Here is a 21,020-nt window from a genome sequence, read left to right as displayed (position 1 = left end):
TTTCAGGTTCACCCTCCTAAATCGACCCCTCGACGAATTCCCCCCGTTTTACTATTTGGCGCCGCGCAGGCCCCCTGCCGCCCCCGGTGGGGAGATCTTTCCGGATTTGCCCTCGTCACGCGAGCGGGAAGCGGGACCCGCGGCAGGGGTATTTTCGGGTTTGTGGCCTAATCCCACGGATTCCGCATTCTAAACCATTTCTTTCGCTTTCCCCCTCGCCCTCCGTTCTCCACCCACCATTTTCCTCTCCTGGCCTCCCTCCTCTTCCTTGTCCACCTCGCGCTCCTCCTCCTCCTCCTGCTCGGCTGCCCATGAACCTGTGGACGGACGACAACGCCTCCATGATGGAGGCCTTCATGGCCTCCGCCGACCTCCCCGCCTTCCCCTGGGGGGCGCCGGCGGCCGGGGGCGGCGCCTCGTCGGCCGCCGCCACGCCGCCGCCGCCGCAGGCGCCGCCGGTGATGGCGCCGGGGTTCAACCAGGACACGCTGCAGCAGCGCCTGCAGGCCATGATTGAGGGATCCAGGGAGACCTGGACCTATGCCATCTTCTGGCAGTCCTCCGTCGACGCCGCCACCGGCGCCTCGCTGCTCGGCTGGGGGGACGGCTACTACAAGGGCTGCGACGACGACAAGCGCAAGCAGAGGCCGCTCACGCCCGCCGCCCAGGCCGAGCAGGAGCACCGCAAGCGCGTGCTCCGCGAGCTCAACTCGCTCATCTCCGGCGCCGCCGCGGCCCCCGACGAGGCCGTCGAGGAGGAGGTCACCGACACCGAGTGGTTCTTCCTCGTCTCCATGACGCAGTCGTTCCTCAACGGCTCGGGCCTCCCGGGGCAGGCGCTCTTCGCCGGGCAGCACACCTGGATCGCCTCGGGCCTCTCCGCCGCGCCGTGCGAGCGCGCGCGCCAGGCCTACAACTTCGGCCTCCGCACCATGGTCTGCGTCCCCGTCGGCACGGGGGTGCTCGAGCTCGGCTCCACCGACGTCGTCTTCCAGACCGCCGAGAGCATGGCTAAGATCCGCTCACTCTTCGGGGGCGGAGCAGGGGGCGGCTCCTGGCCGCCCGTGCAGCCTCCGGCGCAGCAGCAGCAGCAGCAGCCCGCGACCGGAGCGGACCAGGCGGAGACGGACCCCTCCGTGCTCTGGCTCGCCGACCCGGTCATGGACATCAAGGATTCCCTGTCGCACCCGTCGGCCGAGATCTCCGTCACCAAGCCGCCGCCGCCGCCGCAGATCCACTTCGAGAACGGGAGCACGAGCACCCTCACGGAGAACCCCAGCCCCTCCGTGCACGCGCCCCCTCCCCCGCCGGCGCCGGCTGCCGCGCCACCTCAGCGGCAGCACCAGCAGAACCAGGCTCACCAGGGCCCCTTCCGCCGGGAGCTCAACTTCTCGGACTTCGCGTCCAATCCGTCCATGGCGGCGGCCCCACCGTTCTTCAAGCCCGAGTCCGGCGAGATCCTCAGCTTCGGCGCCGACAGCAACAGCCGGAGGAACCCGTCGCCGGCGCCCCCCGCCGCCACAGCCAGCCTCACCACCGCGCCCGGGAGCCTCTTCTCGCAGCACACGGCGACCCTGACGGCCGCCGCGGCGAACGACGCGAAGAACAACAACAACAACAAGCGCTCGATGGAGGCCACCTCTCGCGCCAGCAACACCAACCACCACCCGGCGGCGACGGCGAACGAGGGCATGCTGTCATTCTCGTCGGCGCAGACGACGCGGCCGTCGACGGGCACGGGTGCGCCGGCCAAGTCGGAGTCGGACCACTCGGACCTGGATGCCTCGGTGCGCGAGGTGGAGAGCAGCCGCGTGGTGGCACCGCCGCCGGAGGCGGAGAAGCGGCCGCGCAAGCGCGGGCGGAAGCCGGCGAACGGGCGCGAGGAGCCGCTGAACCACGTCGAGGCAGAGCGGCAGCGGCGCGAGAAGCTGAACCAGCGCTTCTACGCGCTGCGCGCGGTGGTGCCCAACGTGTCCAAGATGGACAAGGCGTCGCTGCTCGGCGACGCCATCTCCTACATCAACGAGCTCCGCGGCAAGCTGACGGCGCTGGAGTCGGACAAGGACACGCTGCACGCCCAGATCGAGGCGCTCAAGAAGGAGCGCGACGCGCGGCCGGCCCCGCACGCCGCCGGGCTCGGCGGGCACGACGCCGGGCCGCGGTGCCACGCGGTGGAGGTCGACGCCAAGATCCTGGGGCTGGAGGCCATGATCCGCGTGCAGTGCCACAAGCGCAACCACCCGTCGGCGCGGCTGATGACGGCGCTGCGCGAGCTGGACCTTGACGTCTACCACGCCAGCGTCTCCGTCGTCAAGGACCTCATGATCCAGCAGGTCGCCGTCAAGATGGCCAGCCGCGTGTACTCGCAGGAGCAGCTCAACGCCGCCCTCTACAGCCGCCTCGCGGAGCCCGGCACCGCCATGGGCAGGTAATCAGGGGCGAGCTCAGCTCACCTGTGGCAGCCAGATAGGGACGATACTGTTACCGTTACCGCAACCGGATTGTCGCCGTCGTCACCTCCATGGTCGCAACACAATAGCTGGACAGATTCGCGAGGAGGAAGACGATGACGCCGGTGTTGTTGTAAACTTTAGAAGGGAGGATGGATGGTGATACTAAGCTGTTGCTGCTGCGGTTGTTCATCGTCTTCTTGTGTTTTTGCTAGTAGCGTGTTTCTAATTAGCAGGATTGAGCAATCAGCAGGCGTCCATCTGTCCTTGTTAATTACCTTACCTACCTGTATTGTTATGAGCTGCGATGATGGATCCATCGACGCTAGCGTTGGTTGAATCAGAGAAACTGTATATAGGATGGATTGATCGTCCTTGTACCGGGCGGGCCGTGCCCTGATGTATGTATTTTACAGCAGGATCTCGCCTGAAAATGGAGTAGGTTTTTTGATCTCGCAACAACTCTGTTGTCTTGGTTGGTTTACCATCGGTTCTTGGTGGAACTCTGAATCACTTGTTCTAGCTGAAACTCTTGGTGGATCCATGTCGTTGTCTCTTGGCTGATCGATTGATCTTATTGGCTGTGTTTCTGTTACCATTCCACGAGCTGAAAGTTTTCACGAAAGGTTGCGGTCCTGTCACCTGCGAGAGGGCGTGCCTGGGTTTTAACACCATGGGAGCAGGGGGCCATGTGAGTTGGGTGGATTTCACCATCAAGCACGTGCAAGCACTAGGGATGGAGTGAGTTAGGCGAGAACCAAGGAGAAGCAACTTTTCCCTTATCCAAAATAAAATATGAAAAGGGTGAGAAGAGAAGCCACTTGCTTGGCCCCTGAACTTGCAGGAAATTCACATGGAGCACCACGGTTTCCGCATGAATTAAAAAAATATGTACAAAAAGTCCAGTATTAGTACTTGCGCAAACACGATTATCCAGTGGCCAGCCAACCACTGCCTAATGGCTATGAAACGCAAGTACTCCTGTGAAGCAATTACACGTCACAAGTGATATTATCACATGCCTGTTTATATATATAAACATATCCTTTTCTTTTAGTGCTACCGATAGCTTTTATTTGTTATTTTTTTTAGTTTTCTCTGCGTCGGCCGGACATGTTTTCTGGAGGGGGCAAGGGTGGCGTGCGGCTTTGCTTATCGCGCATGTGACTTTAACTAACACCAGCCCGGCCCGGCCATCACTGGCGAACAAAAGGAGCTTTGCTGTTTGCTTTGCCTCCCCAGCCCGTCTCCGTTCCACATGCACCTCCTCCTCATCCACTGCCGCGCACTCCAAGGATTAGGAGCTGGCTCCACTTTTGCTTACGGGCTGGTACAGAAGCTCTAATCATTCTACTGGTAAGCAAGGAGGAGGGTCGGTCTTTCAAAGAGGAGACGGAGGATTAATAAGTAATCTGGGTTAAACATTCGGGCGGCGAAATTTTGGGTCCAGATTTCAAGAGCTGTGAATCAAAGAAGACGACAAGATCACTTTTTCTCTAGAGAAGCACGTGTGAATCAATCTGATTGTCCAGATATATTCTTCTCAAAACACCTAACAATTAAAGTTATATGATGTAATGACCATATGAATCGTTTCTTTGAATATAATATCATCAGACAATCATAACAGCAGCACCAGTGAATTCAACTGCAGCGAAAGGTTATGCTTTGGAATATCTTCGCAAACAATTTCAAATAGCATGACAAAGTCTAAGCAAAGAAGTGTGGGTACAACGAGGAACGACGTTTATATAACTACACCATCGAATGGAACTATAACCGGTTCGTGAACTAAAAGGAAAAATCCTTGGGCACGGAGCTGGAGTGGAGTTCGCATTACTACTAAAAATAGATAAGGAGTAAAGGTGACACAAAACACAATACGGGTCAAACGGACAAAAATTATCCATATCCTCACGTCGTGTCAAGAAGACCATGTAATCCAGAAAAGATAAGGTATCCACCCAGCAATGAATCGATACACATTTCCAGCTCGCGTAATTCTATGGACAACTATGTTACAGAAAAAGGAGCATGTGCTTTACATGTGTACAAGGAACAACAAACGCAAAAACCGACCCCTATGTAATGGAAAACTGTACATGCTATGTACTGAAATGCAGCCATTGACAAGCTGCTGTTTGGTGGGGTATGGAGGCGGGGACTGTATTTTGCTTCTGTAACGAGCCTAGTTATGTTCTTCACTCTACAAGTCGTACCAACTTCAAATGGTCATATCTCCAAAGGCCACTGTGATTAACGAATTTTGTTTTCCGTGCTACGAACGATGGTAAGAATGCCGTCCGCTAGGATTTGCAGGAGCTGATGGGGGAGGGGGAGCTGAAGATGGTAGCCGGACCAATGCTGGTTGAGGCGGGGGTGCTGTAAGGGCGTAGGTGAGTCTTGATGACGAATTCTCGATGAGCCCAGCAACTCCAGCAGCAGACGATTGTGCGTTGGATGGGAGGAATAGATCATGCTTCTGGTCCTTGTAAGCACCCCATACCTACACAACAGGAAATTGATACTCAAACCACTATTTCTTTCATTTTATGTTTGGTCAATCACTCATCATGATCACAGATGTAGTTTTCCAGATCCTAAAGATTTTCAGTGAATTACGCTGCGCATGGGAGTTACTTACATCAGAAGTATTCAGGACTTCACGAACTCTAGCACAGTGTGCACCTTCTGTTGCAAATGCATGAAGCACCTGTGTAAATCAAACAAGAAAAAGGAGTACAAGCCTTGAGATTGGTGAGGCCATCCAAGCATGTAGAAATATAACGGGCAATACTAAATGCATCAAGAATAAAAAAAAACTAGTACAATCAAACAGTTGTATGCTCTGAAGATGTTTCTATTCAATTTTTAAAACACAATGCCTAATCACAGGAAGTATATCTGTCCAATTCTTGTCTGAATACTTCGTGAATTTTGAAGTTCAAAACATTCCAGGCTAAGCAAAAAGTGCTGGATGTACAATTTTTCTACAAGTATGTGGATATTGGTCCCAGTTGGTTATATCATATGCCTACAGAACTTTCGCAATGGATCCAATTTGTTTTTCTCTTCTTGGGAGTTCCAATTCCATATTTTATTGGATCGATTTCATGTTTTAATATACTAATATAGAATTGAACTGAAAAGGCTCAATTGCATCTCAAAGAAAGAAAGAAGCTAACAGTCACCTCCACTGCCAAAACACGCCCAATCGAAGCCTCTGATTCATTCCACTTCATCTGATTACAGAGTCCCTGTCTTCCACCAGCACGCCAATCAAGAATACCAAGGAGCACTTCAACAAGACCAACCCTGTTTTGTTTCATTATGAAATACATAACAAAGCTTAGCCATTGCAAGACTTGATTCCAAGAAAGACTAGGTTGAATGAAATCAATGAATACACAAACAAACAGGCTTTTGGACAACTGGATATCATTTCGTTTGCTTAAAAAGGCTTAAAAATATGGCACAGACTGATATAAATACAGAAGTAAGAGGTTAACAATATTTCATGTCAGCAGGAAACAAAGCCAACTAAACAGGAGCGCTTAAGTAATTTTATAACCGAGAACAAAGGCATGACCTGAGATACTGCAGAATACTTTGAGTTACCATATTAAATTAAAAACAATTTCACCCCCACTCAAGTAAATTAACAATTTTGAATTGTGTCACTTGATATGCATCTTTTGCATGTCTATATAATGTGCCAACACCTATAGCCGTTAAACTTCTTTTTTGAGAAAATTTAAAACTCTATAGTTTTACAAATGTTTTTGACAGAAATTTTAGCTTTTAGGGCAATTTCACATGATATGCACTATATAGGCATTTCAAGCAGCTTACTTTAGCCCCTGTGCAACAAGCGCATCACGAGCTCGATTACCAGCACCAACTACACGCTTTAATGTTTCCAGTGCCAGTATACTTCCACCTTGCCACCCAATTGCTTTCATAAGCAGTGGTACAACCTGCATGACAGTTCAAGCAAGAAAAGATTATGGTGGTACAATGTGCTATGTATTGATCATACAGGACGCTTATTGAGTTCCCCTAAACAGTAGTATAGTGTTCTAAAAGCTCTAAATGGCAGGGTGGCACCTAGGGCCTAGGTAGGCAAGCCAAGCCAATTTTTGAAACAGTGGTAAATTGTCAGTGGAAGTTAAGAGATAATTCTGCAGTCGAACTGATAAAAGATGCCAGAAGTGAAATCATCACATTAACAGGCTTAAATTTTAATCTGAATTCTGAGCATTACAGGTTCTAGACATGATAATTACTTTTCAAATCGCTGATTCTAGTATCAAAAAACTTTTATCACAGGAAACCTATTAGAAGAAAGTCAAATCACAAAAGCAGTCACCCTGTTGCATCAACAAAACCAAAAAGACACTGTTCAAAAGATTGAACATGCCTTACCCAGAAAGAGTTAAAACATAAAGAAGTCAAATAATTCGATACCTGAGGAGTTCCTGCGCTTGTTGCTGCCATAGCTTCTGCACAAGTTGTGCTAGATGCAAGCTGATGTAATACACGCAAACAACTAAGGCGAACACGTTCTTGTGGAGTCTGCACATTGGCCTCAGGTTGACCTGAATTGTCATGTTCACTAGATTCTGCCTGCGATCCACTTGTTGCCTGCCCAGATGCCATAGTCTCTCTTCTTCCCTCATAGGCCATAGCTGCAACAAGCTTTGGAACATAACCTAGGTAACCGACATGGTCTGCAAGGGCCGGATGAACTCGTAGCAAGGAGACTAATGCTGCGGACAGCAGCAAAGGAAGCTCTGGATCAACAGCATTTGCTTCATAATGTGTAGCAGCAACAGAGGAGACATACTGATCTAGCAGTCCTTCAAGGAATCTTTTAGGATTTCTCAGTGGAAACTTGGGATCCTTTAGGAAAAGTCTTACATAAATTCCACCAACCTGAAATTTGCAAAGCATAACATCTTAGCCAAGGTTACAGAAATATGTTACACAGGAATAAAAATGTTCTAGAAAACAAATTACCTGAGGTTCATCCTTCATTACATGTTGGCCAGATGCTTGTTCGGGTACATCCCAATCAACAACACGGCCTTTCATCTGCTCTTGGTAGAGGTCTGATGCCATGGTTGCCAACTGTGCAGAAAGAGAAGCTGCCATTGCAGGTGTCCATACTAGTTCAGGAGTTTCCGTTGTCTGTTCAAGAGATGAAACAACTGCTTCCCCAGGTCCATCTTTAATGGCAGAAACCAAACCATCAGGCAAGAATCTAGCAAGTGTGATCGCCACTCTGGGACCATGCATTGGTTGCCCAACAAGTTTGCCCAATAAGGATGCAGCTGCAGCTCTTTGTTGCATAGGGATTTCCTCTACATAGTATAAATTAAGTGATTAATATAATGTGTGTGCATAGATATATAAGGTCATCTAATAAATTAAACATGTATAAATAAAACCATGTGCACAGCAGTTAAGCGAAGCAATGTTTAAAATATTAGAACTTCACTGGAGGTTGGTAAGCATAAGTAAATTTAGCAGGGATTTAATGCATACAATTAATCACTGCTAGAGCATGTATACTGCAAGTATCATGCACAATTGTACAAAATAATGGATGTAAAGAAACATATGCTCTACAGTAACAATATAATATAAAGTAAGGATCGAACCTTCAAGAGGCAACATAAGCTCAAGAATGTAAACAACACCACCATGCTTGGCAGCAGCCCAGGCAAGCTCTGGGGTGCTGGCTAAAGAATATAGTACAGCAAGTGCTCCATCCCTGCAAGGAGGATTGCAGTGGAGTATCTGAAATAGCAAAATGAGGCTCATCCTTTCTGCAACCATGGCCTCCAAACAAGGAGCATGCTTTGTCAACAGAGAAAGAACACTTAAACAGATTTGCGGGATGTTGCTTTCAGGAGGAACATGCAGCGCAAGGCATTCAAAAAGAGGAATCAAACGTTCTTTGGAAGTAAAAACAGCAGCCAAGCCTGGATTACTTGTCAGAAGATTCTGCAATAAAAAGAGATGGCATACAATTCAGAAAATGTGCCTCGCACAGAAAAGGTTAAGAAAGTACTCTTTTAATACAAGCACCTGAAGTGATGTTAGCCCACTTTGGAGGTTTGTAATAACTTTAGAATCTCCATCAGTCCCTGTACTTTGTTTTCCTGATGAGCCATCCATTTTTCCTTCATCAGTTGAATCACCAACTTTGCAATTTTCAGAAGTAGATGTATCAACAAGTGAAACATGTTGATGCATCGTATTTTCCTCCAAATTAATGGAATTCCACTGTTGTACTAACTCTGCTATGAATTTAAGCAGAGCAATGCAAAATTCTTCCTGATCACTTATTTCAAAATCCGGTTGATTGTTGTAAACTCTCAAGTATACATTACCAACATTTAATTCTTTTGATAAAGATTCATAGGTGAAAGATTGTGATTCTGTCAAATCGTATGAACCATCAGGGTCTTGACTAGCACGCTGCTGGTCTACAAACTTGAGAAGCTCCCCTCTGGTGGTAGAATTCCATATGATCTGAAACGAAAGCAAAGTTGTTTGAGCACAAAATTATATGTGAATAACAAACTAAGAGCAGACAGAAAAAAAAATTTCATTGCACATTGAGGCTATACATAGCATATATTGAAGAAGTGAATCATATATTCATATTACACATGTACAGCCAAACAGAAGTTGGTTGTAGCAAGATACTTGCATAAGTTGTGCCATAAGGTAACAGAGCAATTGCTCACTATGACAAGATATAAATTGATGAAGCAAATATGCACTACTGTTCTGAGAGTATGCATCCATACACAAACATATCCTGCCAATCTGTCAGACTTACTATTAAAAAAGGAGTAGGGAGACAATGACTATGAAACTGTCCTTGCTACATTTTCAAGCTGGAAATAATTCATTATATCCACTTTTGATTATAATTCCCTAAACTTAGTGTGCATAACCAAACACTATTAAACCACATACGCATGTGTCTTAGCAATATTAATTACATACGCACTCTGATTATAATTCCCTGAACTGACTTCGTGTGCATGACCATACACTCTTAAGCCGCTTGCGTGCATGACTATATAGCAAGTTGCTAAACATACAGCAGACCATGGTGGTGACTAGTATACGAGACTCATACATTTACATGATATATTTTTGTATATTATGAAATCGCAGTTTTCGAGGCATAACAATTGAAATAGAAGAACCCATTACCTCAGGTGACTCCAAATTTGAATTTAGATTCAATAAGAGATCTTTAGGTGGGTGGTTTCTCAGCATGTCAGCAAGCTTTGGAGTAAGAAGTGCCTTTAGTGCATGGTATGCAGGTTTGTTAGATGGGCACGGTATCTCGTTGCTACTAAGACCGCAAATCCTAGACAAAGCCTCAATTGCACGAACAGCATGCAAATTTTTCGCAATCTGCACCCTTGCACCATGTGCCTCACTTGTCTCATTCTCTTCTGCGGTTGAATCGTATTGAAGCAGTAGGGGCAGCACATACCTGCAAGAATATTTCAATTAGATACATCAGAAACATCTGTTTATGTCCTAATGTATATCATAGTTCCGTTTAGTATCTAATTTCCACAATAATTGAAGAAGTAATAAGCATGTCAGGAAAGTACCATAAAAATCCAGCCCTTAGCAGAGCATCTTGCAACTCAGATGACACTGAAATATTAGCAGATGTCAGCAGCGCAGCATCCACAGCTGAGGGAACAAATTCAAGTTCTGTACAGTGTACAATGTCCTCAACAAGACCACCAAACTTGAGAATCTCAACTCTTCCTGATTCAAACTCACTGAGAACGGAGAAGGTATGCATTATGTTGGTGACTATTCTTGCAGCTGGTTCATTTGCCAGTGTCGTGGGCTGAACAATGCACATACAGCGAGAAAGAAGTGTTGCCAACAAGGGGATACCGCCATCTCGTATAAGTTCTTCTCCATTTAATGAAGAAGACGCACATCTAACAGAACATTACAACAAAAACATCAGATAATGGATATCCAATCAGAGTGAGGAGTTTTTAAGAAAATGTATAGACATAATAAATTAAGTATGTATTAGCTTACGTCAGCCAAATTAGCTCCGAAGCAGCTATAAGAAGAGGGGCCCTATCAGATGAAAGAAAATTGCTGTCATCCTTATCTACAGTGACTGCATTTAGCAACATTGGATAACCAGCATATTTAAATGGTTTCAAGACATGTCCATATCTCTTGTACAAGATACATTGTGCCTTGAGCAAGAGTAGCAGCCTCCAGACTTGTGGTCCCTGCAATCCCTGCATACTTGCCTGCATGTATAGATGATAGATTCACTGTAAATAGTCAACAATGTGAAAAATGCCTTAAGGGGCTCACTAGTTTGCACATCACTACCAATTCGTACGAAAAGGTGCTCAAAAGGTGCATAGGATAAAAAAAAAATAAACAGTGTAGGCAACAAAAGGAGAAGGCATGAAAAGATAGCATGCATCAATGGCTAATAATTGGCCATATGAACAAAGGAGCACCTGCAATCGCTCATAAGCCTTTTGTACAGCAACAAATTTCTCTCTTCCCTCAGGGTTCTTGTCTGGATGGTACTTTATTGCTAGCTTACGGTACTGGCGTTTAAGCTTCTCCTCGTCGATATTTTCAATTTTGTTTCCAGAATTAGCTGAACTTAACCCAGATGCCTGCTTGCTACTACCATTCTCACCAACCACAAGATCATCAAGTGATATCTCCAGTATCTTACAGGCTTCTTCTTCAGACAAATCCATTGGACGACGAGTTAACTCTTCACGCCACATTACCAACAACGATTGCAAAAACTCCACGTGCTCAACAATGGGCCAGTTAGGAAACCTAATCTCATCACATAGGTTACGGAGGTAGTAACGATGGCACCACATCTCATCTTTCAAATTAGGGTAAGTCACAGGTGGCATAGGAGCATAATCATACAATGAATGGCAATGTTGTGCCAATTTCTGAGGAAAATCACCAAGATGCTGCAGGACCTGCAAAAGGAAATCAGATGAACAACATAACTTGAAAGGGGAATATAAAATCTCAAGACATGAAAGCAAATGTTTTAACAAATAACAATAAAGGGGTATAGGTAAAAGACCTGATGAATAAGGTTTTCTGCCCGCATCTTGTGAGTCCATATAATTTCTGGTGTGTCAGAATCAGACACCATTGCACCTGCAAAGGCAGAAGGGCCACTACGTTCCAAGACATACAATAAAGATTCTGGGAGCAGTCCACCTAGTACACTACGTTTTGCCAAAGGCAAAGATGAAGATACTGCTGCCTCTTCACCACCATGAAAAGCTTGATGAGTATGTGTGGCTGAAAACAGTTGTGCAATTGATAGGAGATTTGAACCAGGATATGCTAATGCAAAGTAAAAGGCGCCAGTACTATATAGGCGAATCATAGCTTTAGGGTTTCTTGTAACAATAGCCTTTAGTAATGAGGCAGCTGCTTCAACAATGCTTGGTTCCCCAGTAAGCATAACCTATACAATTTCAAATTGAATTTCTTTTGTCAGTGTCAATGAAATTATTGGAAAGAAATAGAAATATATCTAAAAATTGAAAAAAGAACATTGAAGGGCTGAATAAATTTATCACAAATTAAAGAATGAATTTTACTAGTATGAACAAATAGCTTATCATAAAGACAACTAGCAAATACATGTATTCTATTGCTGACGGATATACTAACAGGTTTACTGATTTACAATTTATTAACTCTATATATTTTGAAGAAATATTACTTGTGACAGCAGAGCAATGGCTGCATTCTTTTCAGCTATTGTATATAAATCTACTAGTTACTGTCACTTATATGCTGTGTTTATATAATCCCCATTATCAAGTTTCAATTATCCACTGATGATATAAATTGTTTTTTTGTTTGGCCAATGAAATTATTGGAAAGAAAGAGAAAAAATATATCCCAAAAGCTGAAAAGAACATTGCGAGCTGAATAAATTAATCACAAATTAAAGCATGAATTTTACTGGTACGAAGAATAGTTTATCAATAAAGACAACTGACAATTGTATGTATTATATTGCTGATAGCTATACCAACAGGTTTACTAGGGAGTTACAATTTTAGTAACTCTATATATTTTGAGGCAATAAGCAGAGCTTAATGGCTGCATCTATTTACCTATCTGTACATGAATCTATTAGTTACTGAAACTTTTATGTTTTGTTTATCTAGTCTCCATTATCCACTGATGACAGAAACAGAAACAAAACACTTGAAGCTAGAGAAAACCTGCGCCACATGAGGAAGGCATCTTGGACTTGACAATATACGTTTCACCCGAGGAGTTGGGGTTACTATTTCACCTGCGTCATCAAGATCAGAGTGTGCTGACGCCATACTGTGTAATATAGATAATGCAGCCTCCCCAATCTGTAAACAAGATACATTTTCTAATTTATGAGAAGAAAATTTATGCTTGCTGATAGCTGACAGCTGAAAACAGGGGAAGTAGAAGCACGATGTGTCTGTGCGAGCATGTGTCTGATCACAGGATGTAGATTCAATACCTGAGTAGGAGTCAGAACAGGTACTCTTACAGAAAGTGTCCAACGTAGTTCACGTATGTCACGTAACCTTTTCCAGTCAGACATACCAGAAGCCCAACATTTTGTTGTCCAATCAATTGACTTCTTTGACCATAGCCTTCTTATTGCATCTTTTTCAAGTGGCCCGACTTGTGTGCCATCTTTATCAATGTACATCCACTCCTTTGAAGGTTCCGTAAATGCGGTTGCTGCAATGAGGTTAGATTGCAAAGGAATAGCTGTCCGCTCAGATGTTTCATGCGCAACCGTAAGCAAATCAACAGCCAAAACACAGCCTCCAACCAGAACACATGCTTCAACGTTTGAAAGGTCATTCATCAAGGCCTACAAAAACAAGGAAAATAGAGGGAAAAGATTTCAGATTTCAATGGTATGTCATGTCAGAAAAGCCGTATTAGTATTGCTTCTTGAAAATATTGTCCAATATCATGTCCCAAACTCTTAAGAGATTTATGGATTCTATGTGCAATGCCAAGATGAGACCACATAAAGAAGCATGTTGACGTTTACATATCTAGCATCTCTTATGACATCTTACTATAAATAAGAGAGAAAATGACAGTACAGAGCAACAGACCTTTAATAGTAGTAGCAAACGATGCCTCAATGCCCTATCATCTGTTCTGTCTAAGAGAACAGTAATATGTGCAGTGCCATCAAAAGGGCCAATGGTTTTATAATGTTGCTCATAAACTATTGCCATTGCCCTTGAACAAAGTTCTCTTACAGAAGACCCTCCACCTCCACCAAAGCCATCTAATCTTCCCATGTCACACCAATCATCTGATGAACCTAGCTCATCAGGAACTGCACCATCCACAGTAAGACCAATATCTGCGTCACACAAAAACCGATGGTATAGAGCTCTAAAAAAGGCAACAGGATCACGCAGCGGAAAATCCTGTGCTCGATAGTTGCTCCCACTTTCAAGCAGCAGCCGCAAATAGTATTGCCCCACACAGACTTCTTTGGACAAGCTTGGGTAGCGAACTGAAAATTCAGCATAATTCCAAGAAATTCGAGGTAAATTATCACTACCACCAGCATCCTCAGTGACCGAACCTCCAGGGACAATGTCATCAGTTCTTTCTTTCTCGACATCAAGGTTATGAACTTCAGCTTGCAATGCTTCCTTCAATTCCTGTCTGGTGCGCTCATTCCATATCAAATCTGCTCTGTTGTGATCTAGACTGAAGGCCCTCCAAAACCCATACCAATTACACAGGAGCCTGCCAGATCCTACAGGAGTGTTTTCCACCACAACTTGTGCAGGGACTGAAAAATCTGAATGCGATGAGCTGACAAGATTGCCATTGGCATTAGAGTCCACTGAATAAACATGTGAATCCAACTGTGGTGCCCCGAATTGATGATTATTTTCAGAAAGGGACTCAGGTACAGAACCATGTGGAACTGAAACTGCATGAGAAGGGTCAATATTTATACCTGCCGATGGGGAGTGGGCAGAAGAGTATTGACCAACATGCCTCTGATGGACATCTGCTCCTCCATAAGTACCCACACTGGTGTGCCTGAAGAGTTCCCCATCATCAACACCATTGGAGGGTATTCCCTGTTCTTGTGCTGCCATACTTTTACTTCCACGAGCCCTCCTCTGCTGGAGTATTCGTCTCTGCCTTCTGCTTAAAGGTGCTTCATCATACTGGCTCTGTGAATCTTCATCTGACCTTGTATGAAGATAAGCAACAAGTCCAGGAGGAAGTATTCTTGACAGCAAATCAAGTGCAGGTTGATAAGAATCAGCCCAAAGAGCAACAAGTTGCCGACTAACATCACGCCGTTCACCAGCAGGAAAGAAAAAGGCATTTAGCAAATGCCTCAGAAGAGCACCATCCTTCAAGGCAGCATCACGCATGGACTCTGCTGCTATCGCATCTTCCTCAGCAATTGTACGCATAATAACAGAAATAGTCTCTCGCACACTTTCAGCTGGATGTGCAAATAATGCAAACAAACGACGGCGCAAACCAGCAACTTGACGTAGTAGCTCAACAAATGTAGCATGTTGGGTTGTTTCACCATGGGGTTCACAAAGCATAGCTTCAAGGACTTCCACAACGGACAGAGATAATAATGGTGAAACTGATATTGGCTTCAACCTGTTAACAAGGACCGGAACATAAATTGGCTGCGAGAACAGTACAGACTTTGCATGCATGTGGGTGGCATGGGATTCTCCCCTTGTATCCACTAGCATGGATGCATCACCAGGACCACCACCAATTAGCATAGCCACAAGTCCAGAAGCTTCAGCTGCCACTCCCTCTGAACCATTCCTAAGCAAACCCATTATTCTCACAACAGCAGCAGGAAATGCCATCACATGTGATGCCACACTTCTTGATGCAAGTAGCCTGCGTAAGCAAGCAACAAAACCCATTATAGTTGCTGCTGCTTTTGGGGATGGAGGCGGAAGAGGCAAAGCATCAGTAGGAGAGCCATGTTGTGGGTTCGGAAGAAGACTGATTAAGGCCATTAAGACCACTTCAGGTACTTCAATATTGATGGGCACTCCAGTGTATGGTACACATGCATTAAACTCCCTTATTCTACGCCACAATCTGATTTTTGCTCCAGGAACAGTGTCAGATGATGCTACAGCCTCTTTAGCGACTGCAGCTAAATGTTTGATGTGCATGGTAGCAGCCTCCATGTCAAAAGTACCATGATGGGGAATCTGATGATGGGCTACCCCACAAGGTGGATCTATCCGATGCCCAGGCATCGTTAACCTTGGTAGCACTGGAATTGCACACTGTCTCTGAAAACAATGATGAGGAAGGAAAAATGAGCCACGAAGACAGGTGAGCATGACAGAAAACACATGCACCATGACTCTAAGAGTATAGATTAGGGCTCTGCACTCATCTGCATCACACCTATTCCATGCTTATGTCCAAGAAACTCAAGGGCACAAGGAAGATCAATGCAAATCCTAAAATGGGTCTGCATATAACAGTCTAATGCACCGTTTTGCGGCGCAGCAGGTCAAGATTAGATTTCACGGCTGATGTGCAATTTGAAATTACTATACAGAAGATGTGATTGTGTGAAAAATCGCAATGTTCTACAGAAGTACACACTAAAATGGGAACACATATGGTCCTTCTCCAGGTATGTTGGTCATTGTATTCATCGAGCTTAGTGAGCATATTGGTGTTCGCAAATAAAGAGTTGTTTTAGGTGTCACACATACATTTGAAACTGTACCATTCATCAACTTCTTATTCATGTGTAACTGAAAGAATCAAAAATACAGATTGTTCCTAGTGTCTGGCGAGTCTGGACCTTTTTTATATCTAGGTGTGTTTGTGTGTGTCTGGGAATAGGCTCCTACCTCTCCTTTGTTCTGGGAGCAGACCTTGCCTCTCCTTTGTATTTTTTTCTCTCTTCTTAATGAAATGACATGCAGCTCTCCTGTGTTGTTCAAGAAAAATATACAGATTGAATGCTGACACAGCAGTAAAATGCACCTTAGGTCCTAACCACGTGCAACGGTCTCACTCGAGCTCCCAAACTTAAGAATTGCATACTTTGATCCCTGAACTTAATAAGTGGGTCAACAAAATATCACAATCCTATTTTAATTGGCAATTGAAGATGGCACATACCACCTAAAGCTGAATCCTAGTCAAAGTTCACAGGCATGCTACATAAAACTGCTATGGAAAATGGCTTTGGATTTTAAGTAAGCTTTCATGGATCAGCACAACTTGTATAAGAGTTTTGTGGTTTTAATGGCAGTCAAGTATCACATGATCATTAGTCGCCAATCATGTGCGGTTTGGACCTTTGTTGACACACAATACAAGTCTTGGCGCCTACATGCGAATTCTTAAGTTTGGTTAGCTAGGTGACATGTACGCACAAGTTTAGGGCCCTATGAGGCTATGCCACACTTTACTCCTGAACAGGATGCATGCCCTTTTTTTGGTTAAAAAAAATGCATGGCTTAGTTGTGTGAAGAAAAGTACAACTGCCTGTTAATGACCTTGAATTTGGGCGTCAAATATACCAAGGCAGTAGACCTCAAGTGGGGCATAATTGAGAAAAAAACAAAAGATACCTGGGTTTGTAAAACATCAAGAACTGTTGCAAGTAGATTATCACGGGAAGTGCTGGCATAAACCTGAGAGAAAACATATAAGAATCAGATGGTATTCCTTGTAATGGGATAGAGACCTGCATGCATACTTACATGAATTGGGCAACCATCATTGAATTCAAATGCAAACATCTGTGGCTCTTCTGCAAATCGAACAAGGGCATTTACTGCTGAGAGAGGTCGGACAATGACTGCCTGGAAAGATAGTTCAGTGAAAACTAAGAACCTGACATGCTGAAGAGCTGGGGGAAATATGGCAAGCAATCTAGGAAAAAACAAATTCAAGGGAGAAAACATTATGATGCGTAAATCCTTAGCACTCAAAATTACCAGCCATTGTTTGGTTTGTCAGTGGCTACAAGGGTGTAGGATGTCCATATTATGTGATATAGAAAAGTTTAACAATTCATACAAAAGCGAGGAGAAAATGTCTACCTCGTAGTTCTCTGGACGCCTTTCAACAAGTGAAGTGTTTGTAAGAACAAGCAGACGAGAAACAGAATCACCCTGTTCTCCAAGCCCACCCCTTGGTCCAACACCCAAACCTAAGCTCTCAATACTAGCAGTGCCATGTGCAGCAGAACGTAATCTTGTTACTGACCATTCTCCATGACGAGTTTCAGCAGCTCCAACTGCTTCCATAGCTGGGAAAAAAGTCCACAGGAAAATAAAAATCAGAAGATCAGAGTCACAGGCTCACAGGTAATAGACAAACTATAACTATGAGTTTTCAATCCTTTCATTATATGAGAGAATGCAGGATCAGCAACGTAGATAAATGTGTAGCTAAACCATGAGATACATGTGGATTTTGTTGATCAACCTGATGCTTGAAGGTGGAGTTTTAGCTCATTCAGTTCATTTAGTTCTAGAGAAATTAAGATGTTGTGTAGCTACAAAAAACATATGGAAGGAAAATTGGAAAAGACACTACTGATGCTAAGAAAACATCAGATAGATATAGAAAAGTACCATCATCTCAATATCTAAATAGATTCCCCAATAAAATACAGTACATGTAAAGTCCAGTATCACCGGAGATACAGTGCCTACCTCTTTTTGCTATGAAGTCGGCTGCTTTCATTGACTGTGAATTGTCCACAGATAGTGATAATCCAATCCTTGATCTGGCTGTTTTTGTCTGAATAAGATAGCTAACATCAGGAAGTTGAAAAGCACTACAAAATCCTTATCACTAGACAATATGGGTGGAACAAAAAAAAAGATGAGGACAGAAAGGTGTACCAATTGAGATATAATTGCAGTGTTTGTAGTGCCTGAAGCAGCCATAAAAGCTTTTGACTTCCTACCATAAAGGGGGCATAGCACAAACCCTCCACCCTCAGTAGTCTTCCTTCCATAGCTATCCCCCAAGAGAATGATAGCAGGAGAATTCATATCTCTGAAGTCCAGGCACCAGCGCATATCACCAGAAGCCTCAAGGAGCTCAACACCCACCGAAGTGACCTTAAGTTTCTACAGAATGTTCACATACATCAACTAAAGTATCAGGTATCAAAATTGTAATGATTAAACAATAAATCCCTTCAATACAACATTTTGTGAGTACATCATAGAAGATGTGCTCTGCAATCAGCTACTTATCTAGAACATTGAAGTGCAAACTACAATCATCTAGTTCTTAGCACATCGTGGCACAATTGGATAGTAGCATTTGATTTTTCCAATTTTTCCTACAGTCAGAGAGATCACAAAAAAAACTGAGCAAGGATTATGATTGTGCAAATATGTGCATTATCTTCAGGAATTCTGCTTGAATTGATAGCTTCCTAAACTAGGTGTGGTGTTATGTTAGAATCTGAATGATGGACAAATTCAACAGCAATATAGGGATAAGTTACTAGTAGATGAGATTGGGCATGGGAGCATCAACTGACCAGCACAGAGTTGTACAATAAAATTATTTGCAGAAATTCAGATTTGCATTGTTAGTTCGTTGTTCACGGTAGCACAACGTAGTAGACAGTAGCGGGATGCGAAGTAGATAGTAAGGGGGGATTCAGTAAGGGGGCGGGCTTACGAAGGGGGCCCACTCATGGGTTCGTCGGCGGAGGTGTAGGACGGGGAAGTCGACGGCGGGGTGGACCGGGCGGAGGCGATGGAGCTCGGTGAGGATCCCCGGGCGGAGCGGGGACGAGAAGCGCATGGGCTTGAACTTGCCGCGGCCATCGGTGCGGACGGCGAGCGCGAACTCGTCGGTGGTGGTGTGGGCCTCGGCCTGGTCGAACTCGGTGCCGGCGTCGTAGGAGTTGGTGAGGTTGAGCGTGGTGGGGTCGAGGGTGACGACGCCGGAGGTGGCGATGCACAGGATCCGGCGGTACCTTCCCCTCCACGAGTGCTTGACGACGAGGTACCGGGCGAGGTACTCGGGCTCCTCGGCGACCACAGCGGGGGCGGCGGCGGAGGCCGCGGCCGAGGTGGCCGCCTCTGCGGCGGCGTGGCGGCTGGCGAAGTCCATGGTGGCTAGGCTCGGGCCGGCATTAGGTTTCCTCCACCAGGGTAGGGAAGGGGAGGAGTGGCGCGAGTGAGTCGCCCCCAGCGCGGCTGCCGATCTCGAAGGGACACGAGATCCCCCTACTGCTGCCGCCTCGCCGGTCGCTGGAGGAGGGCTGCTCGCCGGCGCCGCGGCCGGGACAATCGTTGCCGAGATTCTGTGTTGCGCGAGGATTCGTGGTGCCTCGATTGATTGATCGATCGATAGGTTGGTTGGCTCCTTTTCCAAGATGTTTTATTGAAATTTTCTTTGCGTTTTCCAAGCTGTTTCTCGCTTCCGATCTCGATTTTATTATCTTCTGTCTATGTGGCCTTAATAATGAAGGCACCATTCGTGGGGAGAGGGATCCTTCAGAATCAGCACTCAGCAGAAAGGACTTGGCTTCTGTGTTTGGCTTCAGCACGAGTGAGGTTGCGTTATTTTCTTTTTTTTAAAAAAAAAGGATAAAAATGGACAAGATAGAACGAATAGTAAATTAGTAATGTGGTATCGACTGTTTTCCCGTCTCACTAAAGCCGCCGTATATAATATTCCAAGGCTGCACCAAAGTGACTTCTCGATGTACTTAAGCTTGAACAAGATATTGTCTTTAACTATATTTTAGAAAAATATTAACCCCTCAAAAATTTAAAATATCGATTTTGTAAGTGTAAATTTGTATAAACTACTTCAGTCTTATGAATTTATTTGATATTTGATTTCATAAATAGTATGAATGATAATTGAGAGTACATAAACATTAGATGGATTATACGTGAGTAAGAGGTATGGTTTTTTTTTTATTTGTGAGTACAGTTGACGGTCAGATTTCGCACCTAAGGACAGTCAACAATATCCCCAAGCTACCCCTTTGCTCGTCCTGAGCAAAGTCTGGGCTTAAGTTGTTGATCAAGAGTTGCTGCAATGTTAGGTTTCCAACATATACTATAGGCGCAACAAAGTGTTGTTCTTACCATGATTTTGAATAATTTGGCCTTGATCTTACGTTTTACCTTACTCCTGTGGGATATATTGCTTCACCACATCTTTAACAGTTGAGAGTCAGAACAGTCTCGTAGAGTGCCAATTTCTTGCCCCTTTGTTCAACTATCAATCCGGAGATTTTTATAAATTTTTTCAAAAGAAATATCAAAGTTCCTTAAATGATCTCTTAGATCGCTCAATGTGTTTGATTCCTCACCAAGGTCTTTTTGCCTTTCTTTCTCAACCTATTTCTGATGGCTTATTTTTGTGGAGCTGCAGGTACAAAGAGAAAGTAGGCACACTTGTTCCTCATATTTGCTCAGTCAAAGATCGGATCCG

The 21,020-nt window shown here is 44.8% G+C and overlaps 2 protein-coding genes across 2 annotated transcripts; one reads left to right on the top strand and one right to left on the bottom strand.

The window, feature by feature from the left end:
• The first annotated feature begins 215 nt into the window (after positions 1 to 215).
• Positions 216 to 2,972, top strand: LOC112875435 (transcription factor MYC2-like). Its single transcript, XM_025939287.1, has one exon. It carries the CDS (start codon positions 312 to 314, stop codon positions 2,430 to 2,432), a length of 2,121 nt encoding a protein of 706 aa, XP_025795072.1. The 5' UTR covers positions 216 to 311; the 3' UTR covers positions 2,433 to 2,972.
• A 1,359-nt stretch (positions 2,973 to 4,331) lies between these two features.
• Positions 4,332 to 19,991, bottom strand: LOC112876695 (dnaJ homolog subfamily C GRV2). Its single transcript, XM_025940863.1, has 22 exons — positions 19,245 to 19,991; positions 18,449 to 18,679; positions 18,257 to 18,344; positions 17,639 to 17,847; positions 17,297 to 17,398; positions 17,165 to 17,227; positions 13,655 to 15,859; positions 13,039 to 13,401; positions 12,761 to 12,901; positions 11,596 to 11,988; positions 10,994 to 11,485; positions 10,551 to 10,774; positions 10,100 to 10,444; positions 9,687 to 9,975; positions 8,544 to 8,990; positions 8,114 to 8,459; positions 7,470 to 7,813; positions 6,918 to 7,385; positions 6,303 to 6,427; positions 5,642 to 5,765; positions 5,095 to 5,163; positions 4,332 to 4,956 (listed from the first exon to the last, which is right to left on the bottom strand). The coding sequence occupies exons 1-22, from the start codon at positions 19,680 to 19,682 to the stop codon at positions 4,729 to 4,731; spliced, it is 7,734 nt and encodes a 2,577-aa protein (XP_025796648.1). The 5' UTR covers positions 19,683 to 19,991; the 3' UTR covers positions 4,332 to 4,728.
• Positions 19,992 to 21,020: the final 1,029 nt, after the last annotated feature.

This window comes from Panicum hallii, chromosome 9, assembly GCF_002211085.1.
Source record: "Panicum hallii strain FIL2 chromosome 9, PHallii_v3.1, whole genome shotgun sequence".
In the NCBI taxonomy this organism is placed as follows: Eukaryota; Viridiplantae; Streptophyta; class Magnoliopsida; order Poales; family Poaceae; genus Panicum; species Panicum hallii.
The sequence above is the reverse complement of the archived record's forward strand: the minus strand, read 5'-3'. Positions and strand labels throughout refer to the sequence as shown.

Excerpts from the sequence above, each read along its gene's own strand:
- LOC112875435 (XM_025939287.1), top strand. The coding sequence starts at position 312 with ATGAACCTGTGGACGGACGACAACGCCTCCATGATGGAGGCCTTCATG.
- LOC112876695 (XM_025940863.1), bottom strand. The coding sequence starts at position 19,682 with ATGGACTTCGCCAGCCGCCACGCCGCCGCAGAGGCGGCCACCTCGGCC. Across the intron at positions 17,399-17,638 it reads GGCGTCCAGAGAACTACGAG|GCAGTCATTGTCCGACCTCT; the intron begins GTAGACATTTTC and ends CTATCTTTCCAG. Across the intron at positions 15,860-17,164 it reads TTGATGTTTTACAAACCCAG|AGACAGTGTGCAATTCCAGT; the intron begins GTATCTTTTGTT and ends CATTGTTTTCAG.